Below are 24995 nucleotides of genomic sequence, written 5' to 3'. Positions count from 1 at the left end.
TCGCGAAGCATCCTCCTCCTCCTCTGCCGCTCATATTTGCGGCCTGACATTGAGAATTATACGGCCCCTAATAGCGTGGGCCCCAATGGCCGCTGCCTGCCACCTGTCCTCAACCGTGGCTGCGAGGATTTGACTCGAGTATTCCTTGTCGCCTCGCTGGACTTGCCCTTTGTTCAAACGCGTTAAAAAACCGGTGCATTCCTGTTGTGAAACGAAGAGTAGCTCCGGAGTCTTTCCGATGGTTCGAAGTGGGCATGAGCTTACGGCGTTAGCGTCCGAGAAGCCGTTCTTGAAAAAATTTCAAATCAATATTTGTACTCGCCACGGGCTTCCGAGGACTGGCAGCCCTCCGAGTGGCGAGCGTCCGCCGTTAAGTTATCCCTGGGAGTCGATGGTCCTTGGGGACTCCTAAAGGCTCGACAAACATCGCGCTGCAGCCTGTTGACTTTCAGATTTCATTCTGACGCGAGTCCAAAGACCTCGCGATGTTTTCTTAGGGAAGGCTTCGTTCGGAACTTTTCCTACAGTCCCGGAGATTACGGAAAACGCGATTCCGACTCGGTGTGTCTCTGAAACACCGCGTTCTCTGCTTCTACGGACCTCCGACGAGACCCCGGGGCCCTAGGGCAGGGCCGGTCGAGTTCTGTAGAACGCAAAAGGATCGGAAGATCCAGGAAATTATGCAGATTGCAGGCTTCGGCTTGATGCGATGAGGCCAGCCGCGTACGTGATCCAACCTCGACGTGCCGGGCATATTGGTATCGCTCTCAAGGGTCTGACGAGGCTCTACCGACCGCAGAAACGGGCCAGGACCGCGATCGCCGGCGCAGTGACTAATCCTGCCATGCTCTACCTGCGAGCGAGGGGGTTACTACTCCTGAAGTCAGGTGCACACAGTGAAAAAGAGAAGTTCTGCGAAGTTGCGATGTCGCATTGAAACACAAAGTCACTTAAAGTCGCCTTAAGCCACTCAAGGTTACCTAAAGTCACCCAAAGACACGTCAAGTCAGCTAAACTCAGTTGAAGTCACGTGTGGTCACGTGACGTCATGAAGTCTTTCGAAGTCTCGAAGTCTCTCGAAGCCTCGATGTGTTACCACCTTGTCTACCGGCAGGGATCGTGTAAAAAATTCGGTTACAACTACACGACGTCGATCATCCAAGGCTCGCTGTTCTCAGCTCACCTGTTGGTGCTTATACACATCTTAAATCCGGCAAAAACATTGGCGGGCCTGATCGATTTATGTATCAATCGACGAACGGCACGGTGACGGTTCGGGTCGTCGACGGACAGCCTACATACTTGGCCTGAGTGCTCATCCTTGGTTCATAAATGCGTGTCATGCTGCTCGAGGATCGAGGGACGGGCCCCGAAGACTCGGACGGGACCCTTCCTCGCAGGCCCCGGGGCGTCATCGCTGGCATTTCTGATCTATATTTAATGACAGACATCCCTCGCGAGTGCCTCGGCCCGATATGAATCTGTTTGCCGAGGAACGCGCCGTGTCGGCGAGAATTGAAAAAGCCTCACCAAAACAATGTAGTCACTGCGATGATGTCCGACCACCTTACAAACACTTCAAGTTGTCGTCGAATTTCCATAGTTCTGAATAATGATTTTCGGCGATCGGTAGTTGATCAGTTTCGAAATGCTCAGAACGTTGACATGTGTTGTCACCTACCTACCTACCTAACTTGAAGATTTATCATTCGCATTTGACCGGGTCGAACGACGTTACGTGTCTGGCTAACGAACGAGGCGGTGATAAGCCGGGAAATGCCGTGAGATTTATTGAATGAATGCTGATAGAGAACAGGAAATTGAATAAATTTTATCCCAGCCGTGGAATGGACCGACCGATAGCGAGAAATTGAGTAATTTCTTAACGCTGCGGCATTAGACAAATTTTTCGACCACAGAACCGCGTTCGTCGTTGCTCATGGTTGTAAAATTATTCAAAAGCTATTTATTATCGTCCGTCGAAGAGACGAGACCCCCGAAATTATCCAATTTTGTGCGTCGAATTGAAAGGTGTCCAAATGGCGGGTGTTTTTAATCAATTCGGTGTCTCGCGTCGAATCGATACGAACACGATAGATCTCGGAGTGAAGTTCGACAGAGCTTTCTATTCCATCGGCAGGTGGAGTTCGTACGAATTGCCGTAAAGGCAGTAACAGGCAATTATGTACAACGTTCTGTTTTCGCAAGACGATGATTGGAGCGACAAGTTGTTAAAATAGTTTGAGCCGGATCGAGTCAATTACTCGAGTGTCAGGTGCAATCGGCGTTTCTTCAGCAGTTCCTTTTTCACCCGAGTATTCCCCTTTTTCCTACAATTTTTCCACCTCGCACTCCCCTCTATCAGTCCTTCTTCTTGCCTCCATTCCGCGAAGATTGGCTCGGCGTTTCGCACGCGATCCGGTTTATCTATCTCGTCCAATAAACATCATTCCATCAGGGGAATTCTTAACGAACTCCTATATACCGGAGCTGACGAGACCGACGGTGATACTTCCTAAGTGGTTTTGAGCCGTTCCTCGGCTACTGATTGCGAGAACTCCGTCCCCGTGGGGTATCGGAAAATACAGATCAAGAAGCCTGTCCGTCGATGATCTAAAAAAGTTGCGGAACAAAAATATTCAGATCGTATCGCCGGCGCAGCCGAGTTTCTCCCGGGTGCCTATCTCACTTGGAAAAACACACAACGTTCTCCGGGCGTGCAAGCTGACTAAGTGGCTTCGAAAGAACCTCATCGAGAGAACTCCGCAAACCCGTATGGTGGCCACCCTAGGCAACCACGGTTTACCGCGTCCTGCTTAACATTTTACAACTTAACAGGAGCCTGGCTGCACTAAGCCGCATACTTGTTTGCGATACACAGCTATCGTGATCGTTTCATTTTCCTCCTCCTTTCTTTCCACTAACTTGGTACTCTGCACGAGGCGACAAAATGGCCGCTGTTTCTTACGGGGTTATACTTGTTCCGGGTAAAATCCGTAGTCGCGATTTGGTGCTGATCACGAAAGCAAGGATGAGTTTGGTACAAATTTGGCACAATAAAGCGATTACGAAGCGTGTTTCCATAAACTGGAGAACTGGTCGAGATCCTTTGAGACCGGTTCACCAACACCACAAACCTACGTCGGCACAGTGTACTCGCGACTAAATGATTCATTTCGCGATTCATCAGTCACCGTATCATCGTCGACGATGGCGGATATTTTCCGGTTCCTCGAACCCATCCATAAACATATCAGAGGCGAAAATTTATCGCCGGAGGATGAACAACGGGGCCCATCATTCCCAAGATGGCTGACTTCGAAGAAATCGTGTCCCGTTGCGATCGAAGAAAACAAGACAGTCGGGCAGAGAGGTAGGTGTCTGTCTCTCTGTCTATCCATCCATCCATCCATCCATCCGTCTGTCGTTTCCTAGGCATATGCTCACGTAGAAATACCGACGTACACGTACATGCACCGTACACGAATATACGCGTGTATGCATACGTATGCAAGCCTGAGTTCGTGCGTGCATTATACATGCCAACGAGCATTATGAACACTCAGGCACGAACAACTGCCTCCAGCACGCACTCCTGCGCCTACATTCACCTACGTTCGCCTCGTGCCCACCGGGCTCCAGGGCTTCTAACCCGGTGCAGACCACAGAAATGGAAAAGGACCAAACGGACCGCATAATCAGCAAATGTATGGCGTTCCTGTGGCCAGTCGATTTAGCGATCTGTTCCTTCGTCGTGCGCGTCTCTCCCTACGAAGTGATCCCGAAGTCCGATACCTTGTCGGTGAAACTGAGGACTCGTAAATGATCGACATTCGATCACGTCGTACTTTGACAGAGAATTATTCAAACGTGGACATCGAGTCAGTTGAAACAATGAAGGACACCAAACCCGGGGTTATGATCCATCGGTTAACGCCGATCGACGGTCAGAATCTGGCAACAACGAACGGACCGAGTCACTTGGGAATTCGAGTTCCGGTGGACGTTGCATTCAAAGTCGAACGAAGCAGCTGGAAGACAGGAACGAAGGATTCTGCTCGTACAATGGATGCGCACCATTAGCCCACTCGAGATTTCTTTGAAGCTAGGCATTGACGCATCTTGGAAACAAGCGGGCTTGAAACTTGGTTCCTGAGTGCTTTCCGTGTCTTTGTACAACAGCAGCAACAGTGTGAGCGAGCTGCAGGTAGCTGCCAATCGACTTTGTAGGCTTTGTGTAAGTGGGGTTCTCCCCCCCCCCCCCTTTTATAATAACTGACAACCATTATAATCACCTTGAACGTTTTACTATCGAGCTGCGCGAGCTACTCACCCAAGGTGTAGCAATCCCGCTACAGTTGCTACGAGTATCCACATGCAATTATGCCTAGTAGGTACAAGGGGAATAACATTTAACGGTTAAGATCTGTTTTCTAACTGTAAAATCTATGCGAGTCGAGGAGTGTCTGTCGGGCAATTCGAGCATCGAAGGTTTCGAATCAAATCCGACCTTGTCAGTGCTTTTTTCCCGCCCTTTTTCCAGGGCCTCTTCTATTCCGAGTTCGTATCGTCTCTCCTTCGCTCTTCCCAGCCTCCGCTCTGCTTGCGTCATCCGTCATTCATCTCGCCAACTTTTGACGACCACTGTACGTTTACAGGGGTTTTCGATAACTCTTGGGACACCCTGTACCCTCGGGGAACCGACGGGTAAGGCGTAGGTAAGATGGCGGTCGGATCACCGTCGTAAAAAGATAATTACACGTAGTTGATGCTTTGCACTTTGGTACTGGCCACCGCTTTCCGTTCTCCCGTAGCGAATATTATGCGTACACAAAATCGACTTTTCGTTTGTTTTTTTTTTCCTATTTTTCCTTGCGCGTACACACGCATGTCGATTAGTATGCTTGGATATCAATGTATGCGCCGTATCACTAACCGTATCATAAACTCGATTTCTATAGGATTAATTTTCGTCACCAAAAAATTCCGCCATTCACCGTGCAAGAGATGATTTTTTTTTTACGTACGACTCTCTTCTTCATCCTCCAAAAGAGGACAATGGTCGTCGTCAGGACCGCCTGTCGATTCCAATTAGATTTTCAATTATCAAACGTCGTGTACGAGTCATAAATTTTGGTTCTCTCTTTCTCCCCCTCTTTTTTATTGTCAAGTTTTTCAGGTTCGCCTTTAGTCACGGCTTAATTCGTAATAATATGTCTCTCGTGTGTGTAATTGAGACTTTGAATGAAGCGACTGTGACAAAGAGAGGCGTAAAAAGGGTTTTAACTATCCATACAAATTACACTATTATCGGAAGTGGAAAAAAATTTTACTGCATGTACAGTTTTTCCGCCTGTTACACAGCTGATAGCGTAGTCGTGTAATTATAGATACCCACCAGCGTTAATCCCGACATAATATTTATAATGAATAATGGCGGCGATTAACCCCGGTCTCATTTACTGCTATTATTATCATTATCGTTTTTGTTGTTGTTATTATTCTCTTCTTCTAAAATACTTCGGGTACAGCCCTTCAGGGCCCTCGAGTTGGGCACGAAAAGGGACCGTCTATAATTTACGGAAAAAAATGCGAGGACCCCTCGGGGGCTGCGGTTCGAGTATTTTCGACCTTGTTTGGAGTAAAGACTGCGCCGCAGATCGTCAGAATTTAAGGGGCGCTGCAGATTTCGGTAGCGAAAGAAAACGACTATCTCGCGGTGGGCGCCATAAGTCAAGTTTTAATTGGCTTTTATGCACGCGAAGAACGTTTCGAGACTTCGGTAGTTGAATTAATAAACGCCGTCTGATTATTATTAAACCGGAATACATACCTATTCAACCGCTCGTTGATTAATCGTCGAGATTGGTGATCATAGATCCGAACGAATGTTTCAACACGGGTATAAAAAGGAATATGAAAATTGAAATTTGTAAGGAATTCCTGCACGAACTCTAAGGCCGACTCGCCAACAATATTCCTGATGAAGTATAATGACCTCGCCATTAATTCCCACGAGTTTAAGGTTAATTTCAAAACCTTTATTACACACGCAATTAGGTACCTGAGCTATTAAAATTTCCCCTCTTTCCCCAACCTCCGCCTACGTGTGTAACAAAATTGTTTTTCACCCTTTCGAACCCCGGGCTCCGCACGTATCTCTATTAAGCACGATTCGAAGCCTCTCTATTCAATCTGCAGAAACAGCTACCTGCGTTGAATGTAACGGCGAAGATTTTAGAAAACTTGGACGATGATCCAGCACTGAGAAAAATTTCATTTGTTACAGTAACTAGAAAAAATTTAATAAAACAGGTATCGTTGAAAAAACTGTTTGAATATTGTTGGAATTACGAAAAACGAGGCACGCTAGAAAACTAATTTTCATTTTATACCTAGAAGTATATTTTTCGATTGTGGTAAAAAATGGAAATAGTTAAGGAGGACTGAGCGGTAACCGGAACTAAAAATTAGATTTCAGTGAACGGTTTTCTCGCACCCGGATACTTTTTCCCTCAGCTGTGGCTTCTCACAGAATGAGAAAAGGAGATAAAAGAGATAACAAAAATGAGCATGCAGCATCTGTAAGATCCACGGCTTTGCAATCAATTCCCGATAGTTATGGCTGCCCATATTTAGAACCGATGTCTCGACGGTTCTGCACTTCAGCGTGGACAGACCAATACTTTTGTAATACCTGTACAGCTGTAATATTATACATATGTTCAGCTTATCGCCTCCCGCTGAGACACGCCTCGATTTTGATCTTCGTCTATACATCCACTGCAGGCATTGCAGTCAGCCTTTTTATAACTATTGACAGCGAGCTTTCGGCCGATTTCTTATTACGTGTGATCGGGGCGCTGTCCGTTTCATGATCGAGCTGAGAATATCATTGCCCTCACTCCGAATGACGAAATGTCGTTAAGAACACGTGTCCGACGTTGTTGCGCCGTGTGAAAAAGAGATAAAACTTCTCTTAGGTGTTGAAATGACGCGATTAAAAGGCGAGAAAAAGTCTTCATCTTCGATAAGATGATATTATTCGCATGCGCGTGGGCGCGAGACGATCGTCGCGTATAAATAGTAAACGAAATTCTAAGGTGATTCAAATTTTATTTTCGACTTTAACGCCTGACAGCTTGAATCTTAATTCGCGTCGTATAGTAAAACACATATCAGAAACAATTTCATCCAAAAGTTTGTTGCCCAAAGAGATGAGAAAAAAAAAAAAAAAATACGGACTTTGGATTACATCCAACGTGCAAAGGAACTGTAAAGAATTTTTTCAGAGGCGGTCAAAAACGATTCGAAAACTTGGATAATCCACGGAATGTGGGACGAGATCAGGGCTCGTAATAACGTGCCTCGAAAGAATTATGGGTCTGTTTTCAAATCGTTAACGCGCCTAATCTTCGGCCGGAAAATAAACTCGAAATAATTCCATCATTATGTATATATTACACGCACAAGCGCGTATGTAATATATTGTGTATACCTATATCCCGCATTGCTAATGGTTGTGCGCCACGATCTTTGGTTGTAAATAAGCAGACAAATAAAAAAAAAAATAATAATAATACGACGAGCAAGGCTCGTCGACTTCTTTTCGTCTTATTGTTAGTTATTCTCCGTCCATTAAATCTCCTATATTTCGTTTCTAATTTCCCCTGACTTTGTCATTTCCTGCAGTCCCATTTTCGTATAATAGGTATAACAATGTGCGCGCAGCAGCAAATGGGCCTTTAAAAACGGACTTAAATTCTCCTCGCCGTTCTGCCGAGCTCTTAGAAATCTCAGGTGGTCCGTAGTAATTAAAAAAAAAAAAAAAAAAAAACAAGGAAAAAACGGAGAAACCAATTTCTAGAACCTCTTACTCCAACATATAATTTTCAAAGTAACGTCATCATGCCGTAAACCTGCCTACGTATACAGTGCGTTCAACAATACGTTCGGTCGGTCATTGCTGGGCAGACTTTCGGTTATGTTAAAAAAATATTAACGTTCCATCAGCCCCTGAAACGCGTGAAAACGTGTTTCTGCTGAAAGGAAAAACGAACTCGCGAAGGTGAACCAAAGCAAAGGTGATTATTGCCGTCCTAAATTCCCGGATTAATTGGCGACACGATTCCTGCATCTCTTGGAAACACCTTCCTCTTCAGATTTGCGAGGACATTTTTAACGCCGCTATTCCCTCTCCTTTGATCCTTGCAGCAACGACATGCCGCCGTATCTGGCAATTGCTCACACGTGTTAGCTAACGTATCGCCAAGTTTAACATGCGAGTATGTGTCGAGCTTGCAAACGCACGTGCAGCAGTGGGTGGGTATATTGCTTTGCTCCTGCAGGAGAGCAGCGGCCGTATGAGCACGACAATTCTAATAGACGAATTATCCCTCTGAATCTGGGAACTCCGACCCTTACCTGCAGCGAGATAATTGGAAGCTTCTTTCACGGTGCAAGTACCGAAATTATAAAAAAAAGCTCTTAGACCTCGATCTTGTTTCGTTTCTAATCACTTTTGAACGTTTCTAATCACTTTTCTAGTAGATTTGTTCCGTTCAGTTCTGAGATGCAGATCATTTTCCAGGAAGTTATATATCTCCTCAAGGAAAAGAGCCCCAAGAGTCAGAGCGTAAGAATGAGCTGATAGCGATGATTGATTTGTCATCGATTGTCGGGTGTTCGATTGCTGAACGAGGAATCCGGCGTTCCGATACACTGGCTAATCGAAAAATACTGCTCTTTAACATCTCGGTTGAAGGTACGCTGACAACGAGAGAAAATTTGTAGTCCCGATTACCGCTCAGTCCTTAACTATTTTCATTTTTTACCACGATCGAAAAATTTTTTTACTCAATTTTTCTAGTAACTGTAACAAGTGAAATTTTTCTCAGTGTATAATTATTATACTTCGCCACGTTAACACGTCCAAGGAGTTTGTTAATTGGACCATCGAGAGGAGCGACCGCCGCAGTTGCCTAACGATGCTGCAGACGCATTACTATCAATTAAAAGGGCAATAATGTTCCTGCAAGTTCGGCGACGCCGTCCGTTCGGCCATCGCAGCACCCTGTTTAAGGTACTCGAACTGCACAGAGAGAACGGAGCGGAGTTAATCCTTTGTGCAGGACCTTAGCCGGCGCTCCGCGTTGAATTTGGGTAGGTATGCTAATTTCCTTAGTGCTTCAAGCCGTTCATAACGTAGTTAGGAGCCGGGGTGGGAGAACCGGAGGCAAGGAGCGCCCCAAAGAGATATCCTAGGTGAGAGCAGCCCCGAAGGCGCAAAACTCATTCCAAAGAGTCCGAAGGTGCTCGAAGAAAAGAGGCTAACAAACTCGGCAATCCTCGAAGGTATATATATGTTTCGTATTGCAGCCTTCGAGAACGACTGTCTTAAATTTGGTCAGTTCCTTCCTTCTCTCTCCCCCCATCCCCCGTTTTTTTTTTTTTTTTTTTGTTTTCATACCCGCTGTATTTCGATATGCTAATTCCAGCAGACTCGAGGAGAAAGAAGAGCATTTGTCCAAAAGTTGATACTAATTGGTCCTTGGGGCTGCCTTCGTTCGAAAGTTAGCCGCTACGCTGGGACGATTCTGTATCTTCATCTTCGTGAAACTTTCTCCTTTTTGTTTTCGCGATTTTTTAGCCACCCTTCTCTCTGTTACTCTACAAAATTCTCGTCCTCCTGAATGTCGTATCTGTTGCCCTTTTCAAATAATGCACTGTAACTATTCGTGATCTTTCTTATTACGATGAATTTGTTTTTCGAACAGATAAAATTGTTTATTCTTATTGTCAAGTAATGATGCTCGGAGATGAAACTTTGGTCCGGAATGAAAACGGATTCTTTGATTTCTCGGTAAATCTGTCACGTACTCTGTATCAGGTATACGTGACATTGAGACATTGAGGCATCGTCGGATGGATTATAAAGGATCTGATCCGTGTCATTCGTTCTCAGTTTTTATTATACGAGCCGTAACGACACTCGCTGTAATCTACGATACCAATTGCATTCCCTCACCGAATCTCAGCTCGAGTGAGTCGTTATTCGATGGAGCGGTTTAAGCGTGTGCGTGAATGATCCTACACGATACGAGAATTATTCCTGTGACACAAAAGCGTCGACGATGGGCTCAGAGACACGGGATAATCCTGGAGTCTGGGAGTCTTGAGATTTCTAAACTGTAGGCGAGTTTGGTTCGGGCCCAAGACAATTTATTACTCGTGTCCGATAATGACACGATGCACGGTCAGGCCCGAAGCCCATTAGAAGGGATCCACTTGTTTCCCACCCTCTCTTTCCCTCTTTCTCTTCTCGCCCTGTTATAAATAATATTCAGATACAGGCACCCAAGCTTGTATGCATATTGATGGGTTTGAGGAAATATCAAAGGGTCAGCGTCCCGAATTTCCGTCAAGTCGCGGCGAACGCCGGGAATCGTCGTGGCACAGGCATACCAACGTAGGTGTAATAAAAAGCCAGGAAGAATCGCTTGTAAATTTCTAGAGGGTTGTAAGGCCGGTTGCAGGGCCTATCTGGAAGGCTGAATCGCAAATCGTGAATCATACGCGAGTCAGCCTGGCAAACTTTCGCTCCTTCCATCCTCCTCCTCTCCTTTCTCTCTTTCTCTCTCTCTCTCTCTCTCTCTCTCTCTCTTTGCAGCGTCGGTTAACTCGCGTAAATCAAGAAGGAAGTGAAGGAAGGGTTCAAAAGTAAAGACGCTAAATCAGGGGTGCGGACAGACGCTAGGTCGCCCCGCATAACGCTGCTGGATATGATTTACTATTTCTGACAGGATTAATAATTTCCAGGACTCGCCCGGGGTCTCCGGGACGCGCGGCGCCAGATGCTGCGACATTTTACCGCCTCCCCCAGACACTGTGTCGTCTCCTACGAGAATATTCATTTGCCAATCCGCGCCGTTCTTGTTTGCCGCGAAAAATTTCCACTCGTGGGAAAAACAAGTCTTGCATTATACATACGTTGCATAAACAGAGTGAATTGCTAACGACTGCGCGGTTTAATGCGCGTACGCTAAAATTCTAAAGCAAGTGCAGTTGTTTTGTCAGGGTTACCAACAGTTTTGAGGTTGCATACATCGCAGCGACTTGTCATCTGAATTTACGAATGTCGGTCATTCTGAAAAAACAACTGCTTATTGCTCTCGAATTTTAGCGCACGCGCATTTCTGCATTTTTTACGCTATAGTCTTGATTTTCGTTTTTTACGATTTTTTCGAGATAGCCTGCACGTTAAATAATTATCAAATATACGAAGGAATTTTTAGGCAATAATTTCATTTTAAAGTTAACGGATCAATTCGAGCATTGTCCGCAACTAAGATATTCATGTCACTGTAACTTTCTGCCGGAACCGTAAGGCTACGAGACATATACATGCAGGATTTAGGGTTAAGGAATATCCCGGGGTACTAATCAAGTAATTAGTATCAGATCCCCTTAGGAGTTGGAAAACCGTGGATTATCAGATAATACCATCTCAGCATCGAGTTAAATGACTCGGAGGACTCGAAAACTTGAAGAGAGAGAGAGAGAGAGAGAGAGATAGAGATAGAGAGGGGAGAGAGAGGGATCGGAAAGGCAGTTTATCCTTGTAATCCGGCGTGTAAGACGGTCTCAAGTTCCTCCTAAGACACCCAAGTTTCTCGGTGCGTGCCGCCTGTGAACCTGCGGCTATTCGAAGAAGTAAATGCCATAGCGAAGAAGAGGAGGAATGCCATGACATGCGGTTAAACATTGTAATACGTGCATGGACGTATAGGTGAATGAAAGAAAAAAAACGACGACTACTCAAAGAACTCCTCATCCTGTCTTCGCCAAGCCATTTTCCCTCGTTCCGCGGTATACAAAAAACCGCTACCATTTGTATTTATACATGGGTGAGAAAATGGGCGTGACGGGAAACCCGCGGAGACACTTATATCGCGTATTAGATATGTTTATACACGGAACGGTGTGTATCAACAGCGATACGAACGTGCGACAAGGACGGTCACCTTACACACCTGTAAATGTAAACAAGACCGCTCTGAGCACTCAAATCTGGTGTTGTAAATTTTGACAGTATCAATCTGGACGCCGAACGGTTAACACGGCTTCCAATTCTCCTTCGCGTTTGCAAACAAAACGATCTTAACGATAGATCGGCGCGTTTTCGAGCGAAGGTGATCCAAAATGGCGGCGGCAGGTGATCCGGGCGGTGTAATGATTTCGGTGAAATTAGCAAATTTTGATGTAAAAATTTGGTTCCTCTTGTTCATTTTTCTTCTCGTTTGATTCCGAGGTAAGGATTTGTAATGTGAGATTCGCGTGTCGTTTCGTGTTTGCAGCAGACGGGAGGAAATTAATTCTCTGTTTTCAAGAGGCTCGCGTAATCACCGCGACAAATTGAAGGATTGCCGCTGCTGCTGCTGCTGCTGCTGCTGTGGTTAAACACCCGAGCCGGCAAAAAGTGTAGGATGTGAATAAAAAACGATGTGCTATCCGCTCCGTACCTTCGGGGGACAGGAAACTGGACTCCATGGATCTGCAGGAATATCGAGGACCTCGATGGGTGAGTGCATCTCTTGTTAATCGGCTAATTCAGGATGGTGGATGATATTTTTGGAGCGTTGGGTGGTGGTCACAGCTATAAATGAACAGGCCTCGTCAGTCGGGTTAATAGAATTTATAAACAACCCTGGACACCCTCCGCGTCACGCGTTAAACAGCTGGGAACTCGAATTATTATCCTCGCTCCGCATTCCGGGCGTCGAAAAATTCCTGGGATTATTTTCCTGAAATTATAGTCTGCGCTCTGACCCAACCGTTGTGTGTTTATTGTCTTTTTGTTACAAATAACGTGGTCGAGAAATTTATCATTCGATGTTCGGTTGCTCGAAGCTGTATTTTTGTAGCTGCAGTGTGCACACTGAGAAAAATTTCATTTGTCACGGTAACTAGAAAAATTGGGTAGAACAGGTATCGTTATAAAAAAAAGTGTTTGAATATTGTTGGAATTAGGAAAAACGAGGTACGCGTAAACATTTTCCGCTGATCGTCGATCCTTTTTTGGTAATTGCAACGCGAAATCAGTTTGTGAGGTTTACTTTACTTTTTTAGTTAAGCAAGGCTTTAACGTCAATTTATCGTTGCACGAGCGTTAAATTTTCGCAACAGTTGCAAGAAAATACAGCAACAGTGATCGTAATGAGAAAGAATAGTAACGGATACCAGACTTTCCGGTAACGGCTAGAAAAATAATTTTCATTTTGTACCTAGAAGCATATTTTTCGATTGTGGTAAAAAATGAAAATAGTCCAGGACCGAGGAGTAATCGGAACTAAAAATTTCTCCCAATGCAGAACGAGGCTGAAGCTAGCAGCCAGAATGAAAATTTTGTGAAATAGCTCAAACCCCGAATACTTTTACAGAATTATGAGGAAAAAACCGGACCGTATTTTTCTATTTCCAAAAGGTTTAAACACGTTTGGCTGCTGGCTTTGGCTGCTTGTAGGTTCAGTTTCACGTGTGCAGGGGTTTACGATTATGATTGGTACGACTCCCGGAGGCCTCGTTTGCTCACGTGTAACCCGCTCTCGTTCCCATCACGGTATATAAGGAGGAATAACTTTCGGTGTACATCGAGATATTAATTACTACAACGGGTCTCGACTTTCAACCCAATTTAGAAACAAGCCTCTCATTTACATACAAGTATCGTTACACATGCCGCCCTCCCCCTCCTCTCCAGCCTACCGGGTAACCAACTCCTCGTCATGGTATTTCGTTTTTACATTATTTAGGCCCATTACTTTTCCTTGCGACGTACGCGGCTTTATTGCATCCGCGTCTATTGCTATTTCACGGTTCAAAGTTCGCCGTTGCATTCCGAGGATCTCGGTGCATCGCATCTTCCGCGAGCCAAGCGCCGTGCGATTTTATGTATTTTCTTTCGCTCGTTCTACAACACCTGAATTCTAATCCTGTTATTCATTTTGTTGGGAAATTCATGACCCGGGATAGGTCGGTTAGTCTTTATTCTATGGTACCGAAACGTCAGAAAATACGCTACCTGCAATAATTATGAGAAATTGAGTTCATTTTTGTTCATCACTGTTACATGTACAAGTGAAAAATATGCAAATGTATTTGAAAAAAAAAAATGCACATATACATGGATATATCTGAACCCTGTGAATTTTGATGCGAACTAACTGAAATGATTTTATTTGTATGGAAAGCCGGTTTTTTTCTTTTCAATCACAGCTGGAAATTTTTTTCATAGTTTCAGTAAAATGGTGAAAAAAATTTACTAGTTGTGGATAAATTATCTTGCCATGTTCAAAATCGAAAATAAGATACAAGAAATTAGGTACTGAGAGAATTCTACGTGAGAAGATATTTAGATGACAGTCTAATAAATAACGTTTCGATTCCTAAACCACGAAAATCACTGAACGGTTCACTGTTTTTTTGTACCTATCGGATAAAATAGACAACAACACTGGATCCACTTTATTTACTGGCTATATTTTGCTTGCTCAAATAAATATCAGTTATCTCGATCAAGCTCTTATCTCTGTCTACACCCAAAATATAGCAGCTTAACTTTATGCTACTTTATCATGGTTTTTTTTTTTTTTTTTTTTTAATTTACGATTTTGTTGAAACAAAGTTTATTTCAAATGTAACCAAAGTTATTTACTGTAACTGAATCTCGAGCGGGTTGATATACGACTGAAAGAAGAGAAAACCAGATAAGAGGTGTACGAAAAACGAGGAACGAATAAATTGAAGTATAATATAATCATATCGATGCGGCAAGATCTCAGCAAGGAATTTTTATTCCGACTGTACCAAGAAAGCTTCTTATAATTCTGCAATAGGACGTTTTCAAATGTCGTTTAAATTCAGGGGAAAAAGGACGAGACATCGCGAGCGAGTGTGAAATTAGTTTCGTAAACTTTTCTAATGTCAGGAAGCAGTCGGTTCTGAATTATAGCGTAGCTTTAGGAGGAACAGCAAGCTCTTCGAAACGGCATAAAGCCACGTTGGGTGGCAGGTAGAGCCCCTAGATGCCAGGAGAAACACTCGGTACGTTCTTCGTCGTGAAAGACTCGTCGTCAATCGTTTAAGTAATCGCTTAAGCCCCTTCCTCCCTTCCCCCCCCCACCCCTACTCGAAATTTAACGAGGCGTCGTCATCTCTGCGGTAATTTAATCAAGTCGTAATTAATGAACCCCTGCTGCGCCTTGGAGGTCCTTCGCGCTCTTACTTCTGTAAGCCTTGAGATCAGGATTTCCAATACTCCTGAAAACTCGCAACCTCTCTCACTTCCCTGCAATGATAGCTGCCGCCTGTTACGGCGGTTTAACTGCGCTTTGCGTATTTCGACCTTATTTTACGCTCCCTGAACTCGGACTTAGTGCTGAACAGAATTGAATAACAGTTTCGGATATTTTTTTGAAGATGGTTTTTCAAACATCGTTTCAAAACCGCTCGAAATTGTTTAATCGCGGTTAGCACTGACTTCATAATTCTTTGTGTTGAAGAAACCGGTTTTTAACGTACAAAAACAGTTCAAAAAATTTTACGGTAATTTCATTGCGATGCATGTAATGTGATAATTTGACCACTTTTGTAGCTAAAGTAATTCAGCTGTGTAAAAAAAATTATCGCGCACTTGTTCATTGGAGATGGAAATTTATGAAATATTTTATTCTGTCCACAAAGCGTGTGAATTATTGATTATTTTTTGATTTTTTTTTTTTTGTCTTACGATAGTATCAAACATAATTATACTTGGCGTAAATTGTTAATTGATTATTTGAGGAAAAATGAATCATCGACTGGATCAAATTGGTTCTACAGGGGGTTAAAAAAAAAAGTTCAATTCAGAATTGAACCGACGCTGGTGGAAGGATCGTGTAATCAGGGGAGGTTTAGGAGGCGTAAAGCATATTTTTCACGAGCAGACACACGAATCGGCCGGGGGATGAAAGTCGTGAGAAACGTTTCTTGCGATCTTGACTCTGTTCTCATACACCGCCCCTGGTAACCCCCCGTTAAACGGGATGCTCACGCACCCCTTGAACCTCTCTCTCGAGAAGTCTTTAACTTTATTACGCTTTTTACGCATTCATAACGTTTATGTTGCTGCCGGTATGGGAGCGGAGCAAAGGCTGCTCGCAGGTACGAGGATTCGGGAAAACGTTGCTGAAAAAGATGCGAGGAGTAAGCTTTCGTGTCTAAAAAGAGAATCCACCTACCCTCCGGTGCGTTTTACTTAAGCGTTTACGAGAATTTTATCTCGCGCTTGAGAGCCTGACGAACAACAGACGCGTCAAAATCTGCGCATATTTTTTCTACCTTTGAAGCTTTCGGACGTACAAAAGCTTGCAAAAAAAAAAAAAAAAAAAAAAAAACGCTGAAATACAGTATTTCCATGGATTTTCATCCGCAGGAAATCTCCGGTTGAAAAATGCAATCATTCCTTGAGAAATGCGATACGTTCGCGATTGACGTGAGCAAGGATTCTCCTTCTCTCTTCTTTCTTTCCGCGGGGGTCTTAGATAAAACGATACGGTCACCACCGGCCGTGCCTTGAAGGAAATAAATGAGGCTCTCATCGGGAAAGATACGTAGGTACAAGAGATCATGGAGAGATCGGGTGAGCTGCTGCACAATGGGCCAAAATGCAACAATGGAAATGTCATTACTGCCGTCTGCCCCTTGTGCCAGGGGAGCTTGGCAGGGCGGTTGAGCTTTCATGAAAATATTATACCTAAGGAGGTATGCCTTTGTCCCCTGATTTTGTGAGAACCAGTCTTCTCTTTGCGTGTTTGCACATCTCGAAACCTGCGGAGAGAAATTTGACAACTCGACCCGTGACGTGAGTACTGAAAATGAATTCGTTACGCGAGTCTCATCTCCGTCTCTTTCTTTCCCCTCCTCCTCTGCTTCTTTAGTCGTTAAATTTTTATATGCGTGCCCACGTTATAATACGTTACAGACTCGATAGATCCTACGTCGAAACGATGCCTAACGAATTAACGGCGGCACCTGCACGCGATATACGAAACACGAAAAATTGCCATGTGTTCGTAAGAAAAAGCCATTTCAAGTTCTCCGTACCTTCACCTAATTGCCTCAGGGTCGAGGAATTCAAACCAAATTTCCCACGTTCGCAGATTCGGGTCGTCGAATATTTTTCGATAATCTTGTCGAACGTTAACGTGTTACTCATAATTTTCATCTAGATCAAAATCCGAACTCAAAAATTGGAGCGATGCTTTGTTAAATTCGAATCTTTCACCGCGGGGATTCTATCTTACTCCTGAAATTGCCGCAAAGATGTATTTTCAGAATAATCAATCGAGTGGCAGGAAAATCTGCACGATTTCTAGACTACTTGTAATTCTGCTTTCAAATTGTACGAAAGAAACATCTTGGATAAATAGATCGATGACAGGTTGTTTGATAGGAATTACACTTCGTAAACGTATACATCGGTATGTAATAATCCGTAACAAAACCGTGACCAAAACCATCGCTCCGCGTTTTTTCCTCGCAAATCTGTCTCTCCCCTCCGTTTCGCTTATTCATGGCAAGGGATTACGGAGCAAAACGGGGGGTGGAGATGATTATCGGAAGCGATATATCCGCCGGCTGTGGTCAAACGAGCCTTATCAGAAGGACGACGGGCGTCGCGACGTCGGGTTGCTGGACCGGTGCCTGCTGTCCGAATTTCGCAGCGTGTTTCACCCCCTTTTCACCCGGGGTTTTGCCGGCGCTATCCCGTATTCGCGATATTTTAGTTCAAATTTAACCGGCCGGAGGCTACTGCCTGATTTAGTGCCAGAAGTTTACCGCCGCCGCCGCCGCCGCCGCCGCCTGGGGGCGTACGGGAGATACCAACTGCGATAAGCTAAATGCCCCAGGTTCTACGTATATTGGCTACCAAGTCCGCCCCCCTAATACGCAAGCCCACATCTACTCTCGGGACAAGTTCCATGGGACTCCATATCTAATATCCAATGTCGTCGTTCGGCTCAAACTTTGCTTTACGAGCCTCTCGCGGGTCGGTTTAATACAAGTTCATAGTTCGTGGATGCTTGGCTATAAGGCTGCCATTGTCCGACTGTTTCCACCCTAAGAATTCATGCTTCTTGCTTTTTCACGAGGTATATTAATAAAGAGAAAATATCGGTGAAAATGTTATTGCGCGATTGTACGAGAGAATTTTTTTCAATATATTTCAGAGTGCCGAAATTAAATATTTAGATTTTGATAAACAGTTTTGTTACATTATTCGAAGAGAGTCTACTGTATCTTCATTGAAATTAACAATGAAATCAATTTCGTTGTGACACAGTGATCAATTCAAAGTTTCCTAGTATTTGTATGGTTTATTGTGGTACTCTACGATGAAGGGTGGTCCTTATTTGGAGGTCGGAAAAATCTTCATTGGGACGCCTCCCAGATCTGTTCGAAGTCATTTGAAAAAAATCTGTGTAAAGTTTCAAGCCTCTACGTCAACTGGAACGCGTGTCGCTAAGCTCCGAAAGTTTAAAATGCAAAATACGTGTACACGTAGTTTTTATAACTAGTTATTCCGCTTTGTGTGACTTTGGTATGAATTAAGGAACCGGTTTGAAACTTGGGAAATTTGAAAATTTTATAATTATTGCTCCCTTGTATATAAGCCTAATAAAAGTGATGCTATTAGGCTGATATGTAAAAAAAAACATATTATAAAATTGTGATGAAATTTTGAAATTTTTGGGGTTTGTTCCTTATCACTTTAAACAACAACTCTGCCAAAGTTATATAAAACGAAACAACTGATTATAAAACCTACATGTATGTTACTATCCAAACTTTCCGTGCTTAACGACACTTGTTCTAATTAACTTAGAGGCTTGAAACTTTACACAGCTTTTTTTTTTGAATCATTTGGAATACAGACCTGGGCTGCATCCTAATGAAAATTTTTCCGACCCCCAAATAAGAACCACCCTATTTACGCAATACGCATCGTCATGGCAGAGGATTCTTTTTTTCCCCGTGTAGGGAGGATATTTTTGATTCGTCAGTGTTTGGAATGAAAGTTGTTTTTTTTTTTTTACACACGTTTTACACAGTTTGAACGAAGCCCAAGCAATTGGAGTAATTTTTGATGTTAAGGAAATTATACGTGCTGAAAGCAGTCCGATATTTTCTAAATTGATCCGTGATTTTACGCGTACGCGAATACGAATGAATAGTAAAAAAAGAAAAAAAATTAAAAAAAATAAATGAATAAAATAAATACAAACATAGATATATTCACATGGATAGGTATATTTTCTTCTTCTCTGGGCTTGGAATTTATGCCGGAAAATCCAGCCTATCGTTCGCCCTGCGCAATTTCCGTTTTTGAAGACGTCCTAAATTTCTACCGCAACCGCGTACGCGATAAGGATCGCCGCGCAACTTGTCTCTCCCTCGTTTCCGTGTAGAACACGCCTAGAAAATCGTATATCGTAGCTGAGTGACGAGTCCTCTCCGCCTCTTCCAGGTTTCTGGAGCTTTCAACCGTCAGCTTTCCGTCTTTCCCGTCTTCCCTCGGTAGATCCTTAACTCCGGGCGTGTTCTTGGCGGGGAAGGGGCGGAGGAGGGCGTCGATATCTCCTCGCCCTGCCAAACGCCGAGACTAGGTGCAGGAAAATAGATAAAGCAAACCCCACTCGGCGTAAACTAGATTTTGCATTAGCATACGGTTTAAGAGAGGCAAACGGTTAACTATGAAGGAAAGGGGAGGAGGGGGGGAGGGGGGAGGGGGGTACGCCCCAAGTCGGAACACCCTGCAAGCTCTACAATCACCCCTGCAACGCTCAGCGGTGATGAGTCCCTGCGAATTTTACGATAGTCTACGCGAAGCCGGATTCTAGATGCTCTCTCCAAGCTTGCGCCGCGTGCTTTACGACCCCGAGTCAGATTTCATTTTAGTTAAGCGAAAACCGTCGGCCGCTCCTCACCGAGAGTCGGTGAAAATTAGCCAGCGCGTCAAAATCCCGGCCGTGTTGCATAAAATTCAGCCAGAATTTTCGAATTCTTTATACACCCCGTTATCGGGGTTGATTTTCTTTTATTTACGGACCGATCGCTCTTATAGAAATAGGATGTATACCCAAAGATGTAACCTTGCAGCTGCGTACAGGGGAGATAAATAAAGTTAACTCGGAGAATACTGGAGAGATTTTACGATCGGCCACTAAACATCCCCTAAATTAATTGGCCCCTTTGAATCGCCCACCCGCCGTATACGGACAGTAAACGAAATTCACCCCCGTAGAGTATATCTTTGTCCTTATGTGCGTAGGTTTGTGTGTGATATAAGACGCGGCCTGCAACTCCGCAGACAATGTCCTGGGTTCGACTTGAATGCCGATAAAATACGACTCTTCGAATACTGAGATCGCGAGGGGGAGGGATATCGATAAAAAAAAAAAAATAAAATAAATAAAATAAAGGAGACTCCGCGAAGAAAGTTTACGACTGGTTAACGGGAAGTTATCGGTACCGGAGTCAATATCACCGATAGTATACACCCGAAATGTGTTACCTATAAATATCGGGCACGAGTTACGCTCTTCGAAAGAAAAACTCTCCAGGCGCATAACACCTGTGCTTAATGCGAGCTTCCGCGAGTTTTTTTGCCGCCCTGCAAGGCTGCAGCTTTCTTCTGCTACCCTCCGATTTTTCAAAACCCTCGCTTTTCTTCTCTACTTTAATCGAATAAAAGAGTGAAGAATGGGCTCGCGGGTTATTTCGATATAGAATCGGTAAAAACTGTCGTAATTTATCTCCGCGCACAATTTTACCATCACGCAGGCGTTGAGTCAGGATCGAAGGAATCAACTACTTGGCAGTGAATTACATACATCCCAATATGACGCAGTTACAGAAAATCAGTTTATACGCACCCTGACAGTATTGTCGATTGCCCACTTCGTTCAAGAGATATGTGGAGGGTAAAAATGTGGGGGAACTATATTTTTGATATATTACAGGTCTACAGTAAATAGTCGTGTATAGTATTATCTGTATATGCTATTATTGTTACTATTTTTATCATTTTTCATTCGCACTACAACTCGTGAGTCGAGTTGTTGCGACCGTAAGGAAAAGGACGCCTTTTCGTTACAACGCCTTAATTAAAGAAGACGAAGGAGAGACGGCAGTGACATTCAATTTCTCCTAATTTCGTATTCCTTCACTGCAGCGGCCAGGCGTCCCTATGAATTAATTTGAAAGCTCGTAAGCCGGGCTTTCCGAGTATAACTGAACATCGGTAACCCTGGACCAGTTTCTCTCGTGCATATAAATTTCATCGCTACCTCGCGCGGTGAGGTGAATTAAAATGTGCATAACGTGTATAACGATATACGGTGAAAATTGGCGAGGTAGCCTGCGTCTCGTTTACACGTAAATAAAAAAAAAATGGGGAGGGCAAGTGGCGAACGGATCAGGGGTGGCTAGACGAACTCGATCAAAAAGAAATCCAGATTTAATAGAGATTCTGGAGTCCCTCCTCCTCCGACTTTGGTACCCCCGGGACCCTACGTCAGCATATTGCATTATTATCGCGCATGACTTATGGCATCCCATATTCAATATGAGAACCGTGCGAGGATTCGATAAAGTTACGGGCGTCCCAGCCAATCCCTGTCAAAGTAGAGAACTGCGTATTTATCCGCAGTCCTTCGTCCAATTTCAGAGCTTCGCAAAAGCCGAAATTGAATCGACGACGCGGTGTTCCAAGTACCGTTTTCACACAATTTTATTCCCTTCCATGCACGAAAATTCAAAGAAACTTTGACGGGTTCGAATAAGGAAGTTAACGAAGAAAACGTGATCTCGAAAACTTTTTAAAGTCGTCCAGACCGAGATGAATGTTTTTTTTACATTGAAAACCGTACCCGTGTAACAAAAATTGATCCCTTTCACGGATGTTTATGCAGATAGGTAGATGATAAATTTGGGGATCCAAGTAACCGTTTGTTCAATGGATCTAATTTTGATTTTTGGTAGAAGTTGAAATTTTTCAGCGATTTTGAATTTGAAAAATTTTGTGTTTCGCGCAAATACCCGACTGCGAGAACAGCTGGTATAAAAAAAATTTTCTCCTCCCAGGGAAAGAAGGGGTAATTGGATGTTACAATTCGTGTTGAAAATGCGAGTCTCTGCGGTCAGACGTATGCCTTTTTCCCTCTAGGGAAAAAAAAGAAAAAAAAAAAAAAACTGAAAAAGTCTGGATATCGTAATCAGGGTAGGGAAGGAACGGGAAGGGGGAACGAAGGCTCGGGGAGGTTGGTTAACGCTCCTGCTTTGTATTCGTCGCGCGGTGTTAAAGTAGGGGAGGGCAGAACCCCGGGGTCGTGATTGAATCTATAGGGTTCTGGCCACGGTCCGGCGAAACACCCTTGGCATTTATATATACGACGTTGAACGCCGTGGTTCTGGACAGAAATAGTTTTATTATGGGGCGGGGTGGACCGTATAACGTCGTGAACGCACTGCCGCCCCATGAACCCCCCATCGCGTCCTCGGATATACGTATATCGTTACTTTCTTGGACCTCGGAGCATGTGCTGTTGACGGTTACGTTCAACGCCTTATTTTTATCACCGACGCAACCGATGACTCAGTTTTTCAATACCGATAAATTCTGCGCGCTCCTATTTTTTTTTTCGCGACATTCATTTATTTCATTGGGTGCAGATTCTTTCGTTGTAGTCCGATCGTTGAAACCACCGTCGAAGTGCAGGCTTGGAGCACTTTTTTTCGGATATATCTGTGCGGCTGCGTTGGAAATTTAACCTTCCTATAGGAGCGATTTATAGAAGTAGAAATTTTGTTTTTAGTTTGAATTTGAGAATAATTTGGTCTTTGTAGCCAAAAAAAAAAACGTACAATTTGTATGTGTGTGCGAAGCAGAAGTGTCTACGATAATTAGGCCGTATTTCTTTCTCGTCATCAATTATAAGTCTCAAATGTTGCAAATTGTCAATCTGGCGTGCAAATCTACGGTTTTCGTTGATTCAGAGACTCTGTTTTATAAATTATTACATCCACCTGCGGAATCGTAATTAATCCAAAGGCTCGATTCCATTAGAGAATAAGCTTGATAAAAAAAAAAAATCAACGAAGTATTGAAAAGAAGGAATGACTAAATTCTTGGCTTTTGGAGGGCTTGAGTTCAACCCCTTAATCAACGTTTCAACGCTGATGGGTTTAATTTGACTGACGGGGACGGGCCGCGATGCGTTTTCTGGTTGTATCCGCGTTAGATTTACAATGGGAGATTGGACACCAGCCGAGTATCACGTCATCCATCACCAAACCGTTCAATCGTGGCTCAGACCTGCAGCGAATGAACAGCCCAGCTTTGATTTACGACGCTGCGTAGCGCCGGGTGCTTTTTACGTTTTTCATTTTTGTTTTTCTTTTTTATCAAACGCTAGTCATTACAGCGAACAAATACGCCAGTAACACTCTGACCACTTTCTTTTACGAAGAAGAATCTCTCTCCTCTGCTTCGCTGTGCAACGCGCGCTTATCTCTCACACTCTGCTGCATTCCCTGCCGCACCTCGCGCTTCGCCATTCTATCCCGCGTTTTTTTTTTCTCTCTCTAGGTATTCGGTATGCATGCGGCAGCAAGTTTTTCTCACCGTCGGCAATCTTTGAACACTTTGAATACCCATTGTTTGATAATTTTCTGTGAAAACAACTGCTGGTTGCGTTTTTTTCGGTAGCACAGAAATGCAAGGCTTTAATCACATTTCACATTCAATTTACGGTCAGCGAGATAAGGGAGAAACGGAGAAGGAAGCGAATGGAAGCGTTCCGCCTGTGAGCAGGCACCTTGAGTTACTGGAATGCATTTCGCCTGCGATCAGGCAATTCGAGCTACCAGAATCCATTCCGCCTACAAAAAGGCAACTGGGGATACTGTTGTGCTATGACACGCTGACAGCAGGCGCACCGCTATCTAGCCTGACTCGTTCGATTGTAATTGAGTCGATTTTTGTATCGTGTCACGCTTAATCGACGGAAGTTAACGTGTTTATGACTGGAAGGGAGAAAAATAGCGAGACGCTGGGAGGGCGAGTGAATTAAAAATTTGCTAGTCCCACTAATTAATAGTTTTCACCCATAAATTTATATGCTTTTAACGCCCGCGTTCTGCGCGATCGCAATTAACGTTATCGGTACTCGTATACCGAGATCGCGGCAGCTTCTCGTTTTACGACCACGTGTCAACATCATTTGCGAACTCTCCTCCATTCGCTCTGACCGCTTGCCAGGATTTAATTACCAACCCTTTATAAATTCCACTTCATTTTTCATAGTCATCAGTCACTACAGCGTCATTGCGATCCACGACCATCTTCCTGGAGCATAATAAAGCCGATTTCACTCCAAGCGTATATTTTCTTTATACTAACTTCCGACCAAAGGTAAATTTGCCTATTTTCGAGGTGTGAGCGATGAGTTTCACCGAAAATTCCCGGCATATCCGGTAAAAATGAGTCCAGCATGCGGTGTTCCTGGGATAATGAATTAGGTTTGATTCTTTATACAATCTGGATCGAAAAAAAGGGAAGAGAATTTCTTCTTCAGCCCCCGAGGGAGGCGGGCGCAACCGAACTCGTTGATTTTTTCTTTATATATCGATCGAGTCGCGAAGCGTGATTTGAGGGCTGTTTGAGAGACACGTAGTGCCATATCTTTGCGAGTCAAGGCACGCCGCGGAAGACATCTGTATTGTTAGGGGCTCCCGTAGGATTGGGATATTGTCTATCTCGTTCATTCGAGGCGTTTGGTATTCAGCTCGCAAGCCTCCATCAAAACTTATTCGCCGCAAGCGGTGAAACTTTGATACGGGACGCCCGACCGCCTTATTGGATTTCCAGCTTCCGAAGCCCTCCGGAGGGATGG

At 44.0% G+C, this 24995-nt stretch overlaps 1 protein-coding gene and 1 long non-coding RNA gene across 9 annotated transcripts in view; one reads left to right on the top strand and one right to left on the bottom strand.

Annotated features, from left to right (window-relative positions):
- The window catches only part of LOC124183004 (protein prickle-like), a 113529-nt gene that overhangs the window by 12340 nt on the left and 76194 nt on the right, over positions 1-24995 (bottom strand). Inside the window, exon 1 of one of the 8 annotated variants that reach the window (XM_046570926.1) lies at positions 11818-11873. The exons of the other annotated variants lie outside the window; for them this stretch is intronic. Within the exon in view, the coding sequence (XP_046426882.1) occupies positions 11818-11852 (35 nt within the window). The 5' untranslated portion in view covers positions 11853-11873. Of the gene's footprint in view, positions 1-11817; positions 11874-24995 lie in introns of those variants that run through there. 8 annotated transcript variants of the gene reach the window in all.
- Positions 8917-24995, top strand: part of LOC124183010 — a 67986-nt gene continuing 51907 nt past the window's right edge. The window contains exons 1-2 of the long non-coding RNA XR_006870912.1: positions 8917-9354; positions 12357-12580. This is a non-coding gene — a long non-coding RNA (uncharacterized LOC124183010). The remainder of the gene's footprint in view (positions 9355-12356; positions 12581-24995) is intronic.

Source organism: Neodiprion fabricii, chromosome 5 (genome assembly GCF_021155785.1).
Source record: "Neodiprion fabricii isolate iyNeoFabr1 chromosome 5, iyNeoFabr1.1, whole genome shotgun sequence".
Classification (NCBI taxonomy): Eukaryota; Metazoa; Arthropoda; class Insecta; order Hymenoptera; family Diprionidae; genus Neodiprion; species Neodiprion fabricii.
This window is presented reverse-complemented; position numbering and strand designations above follow the sequence as displayed.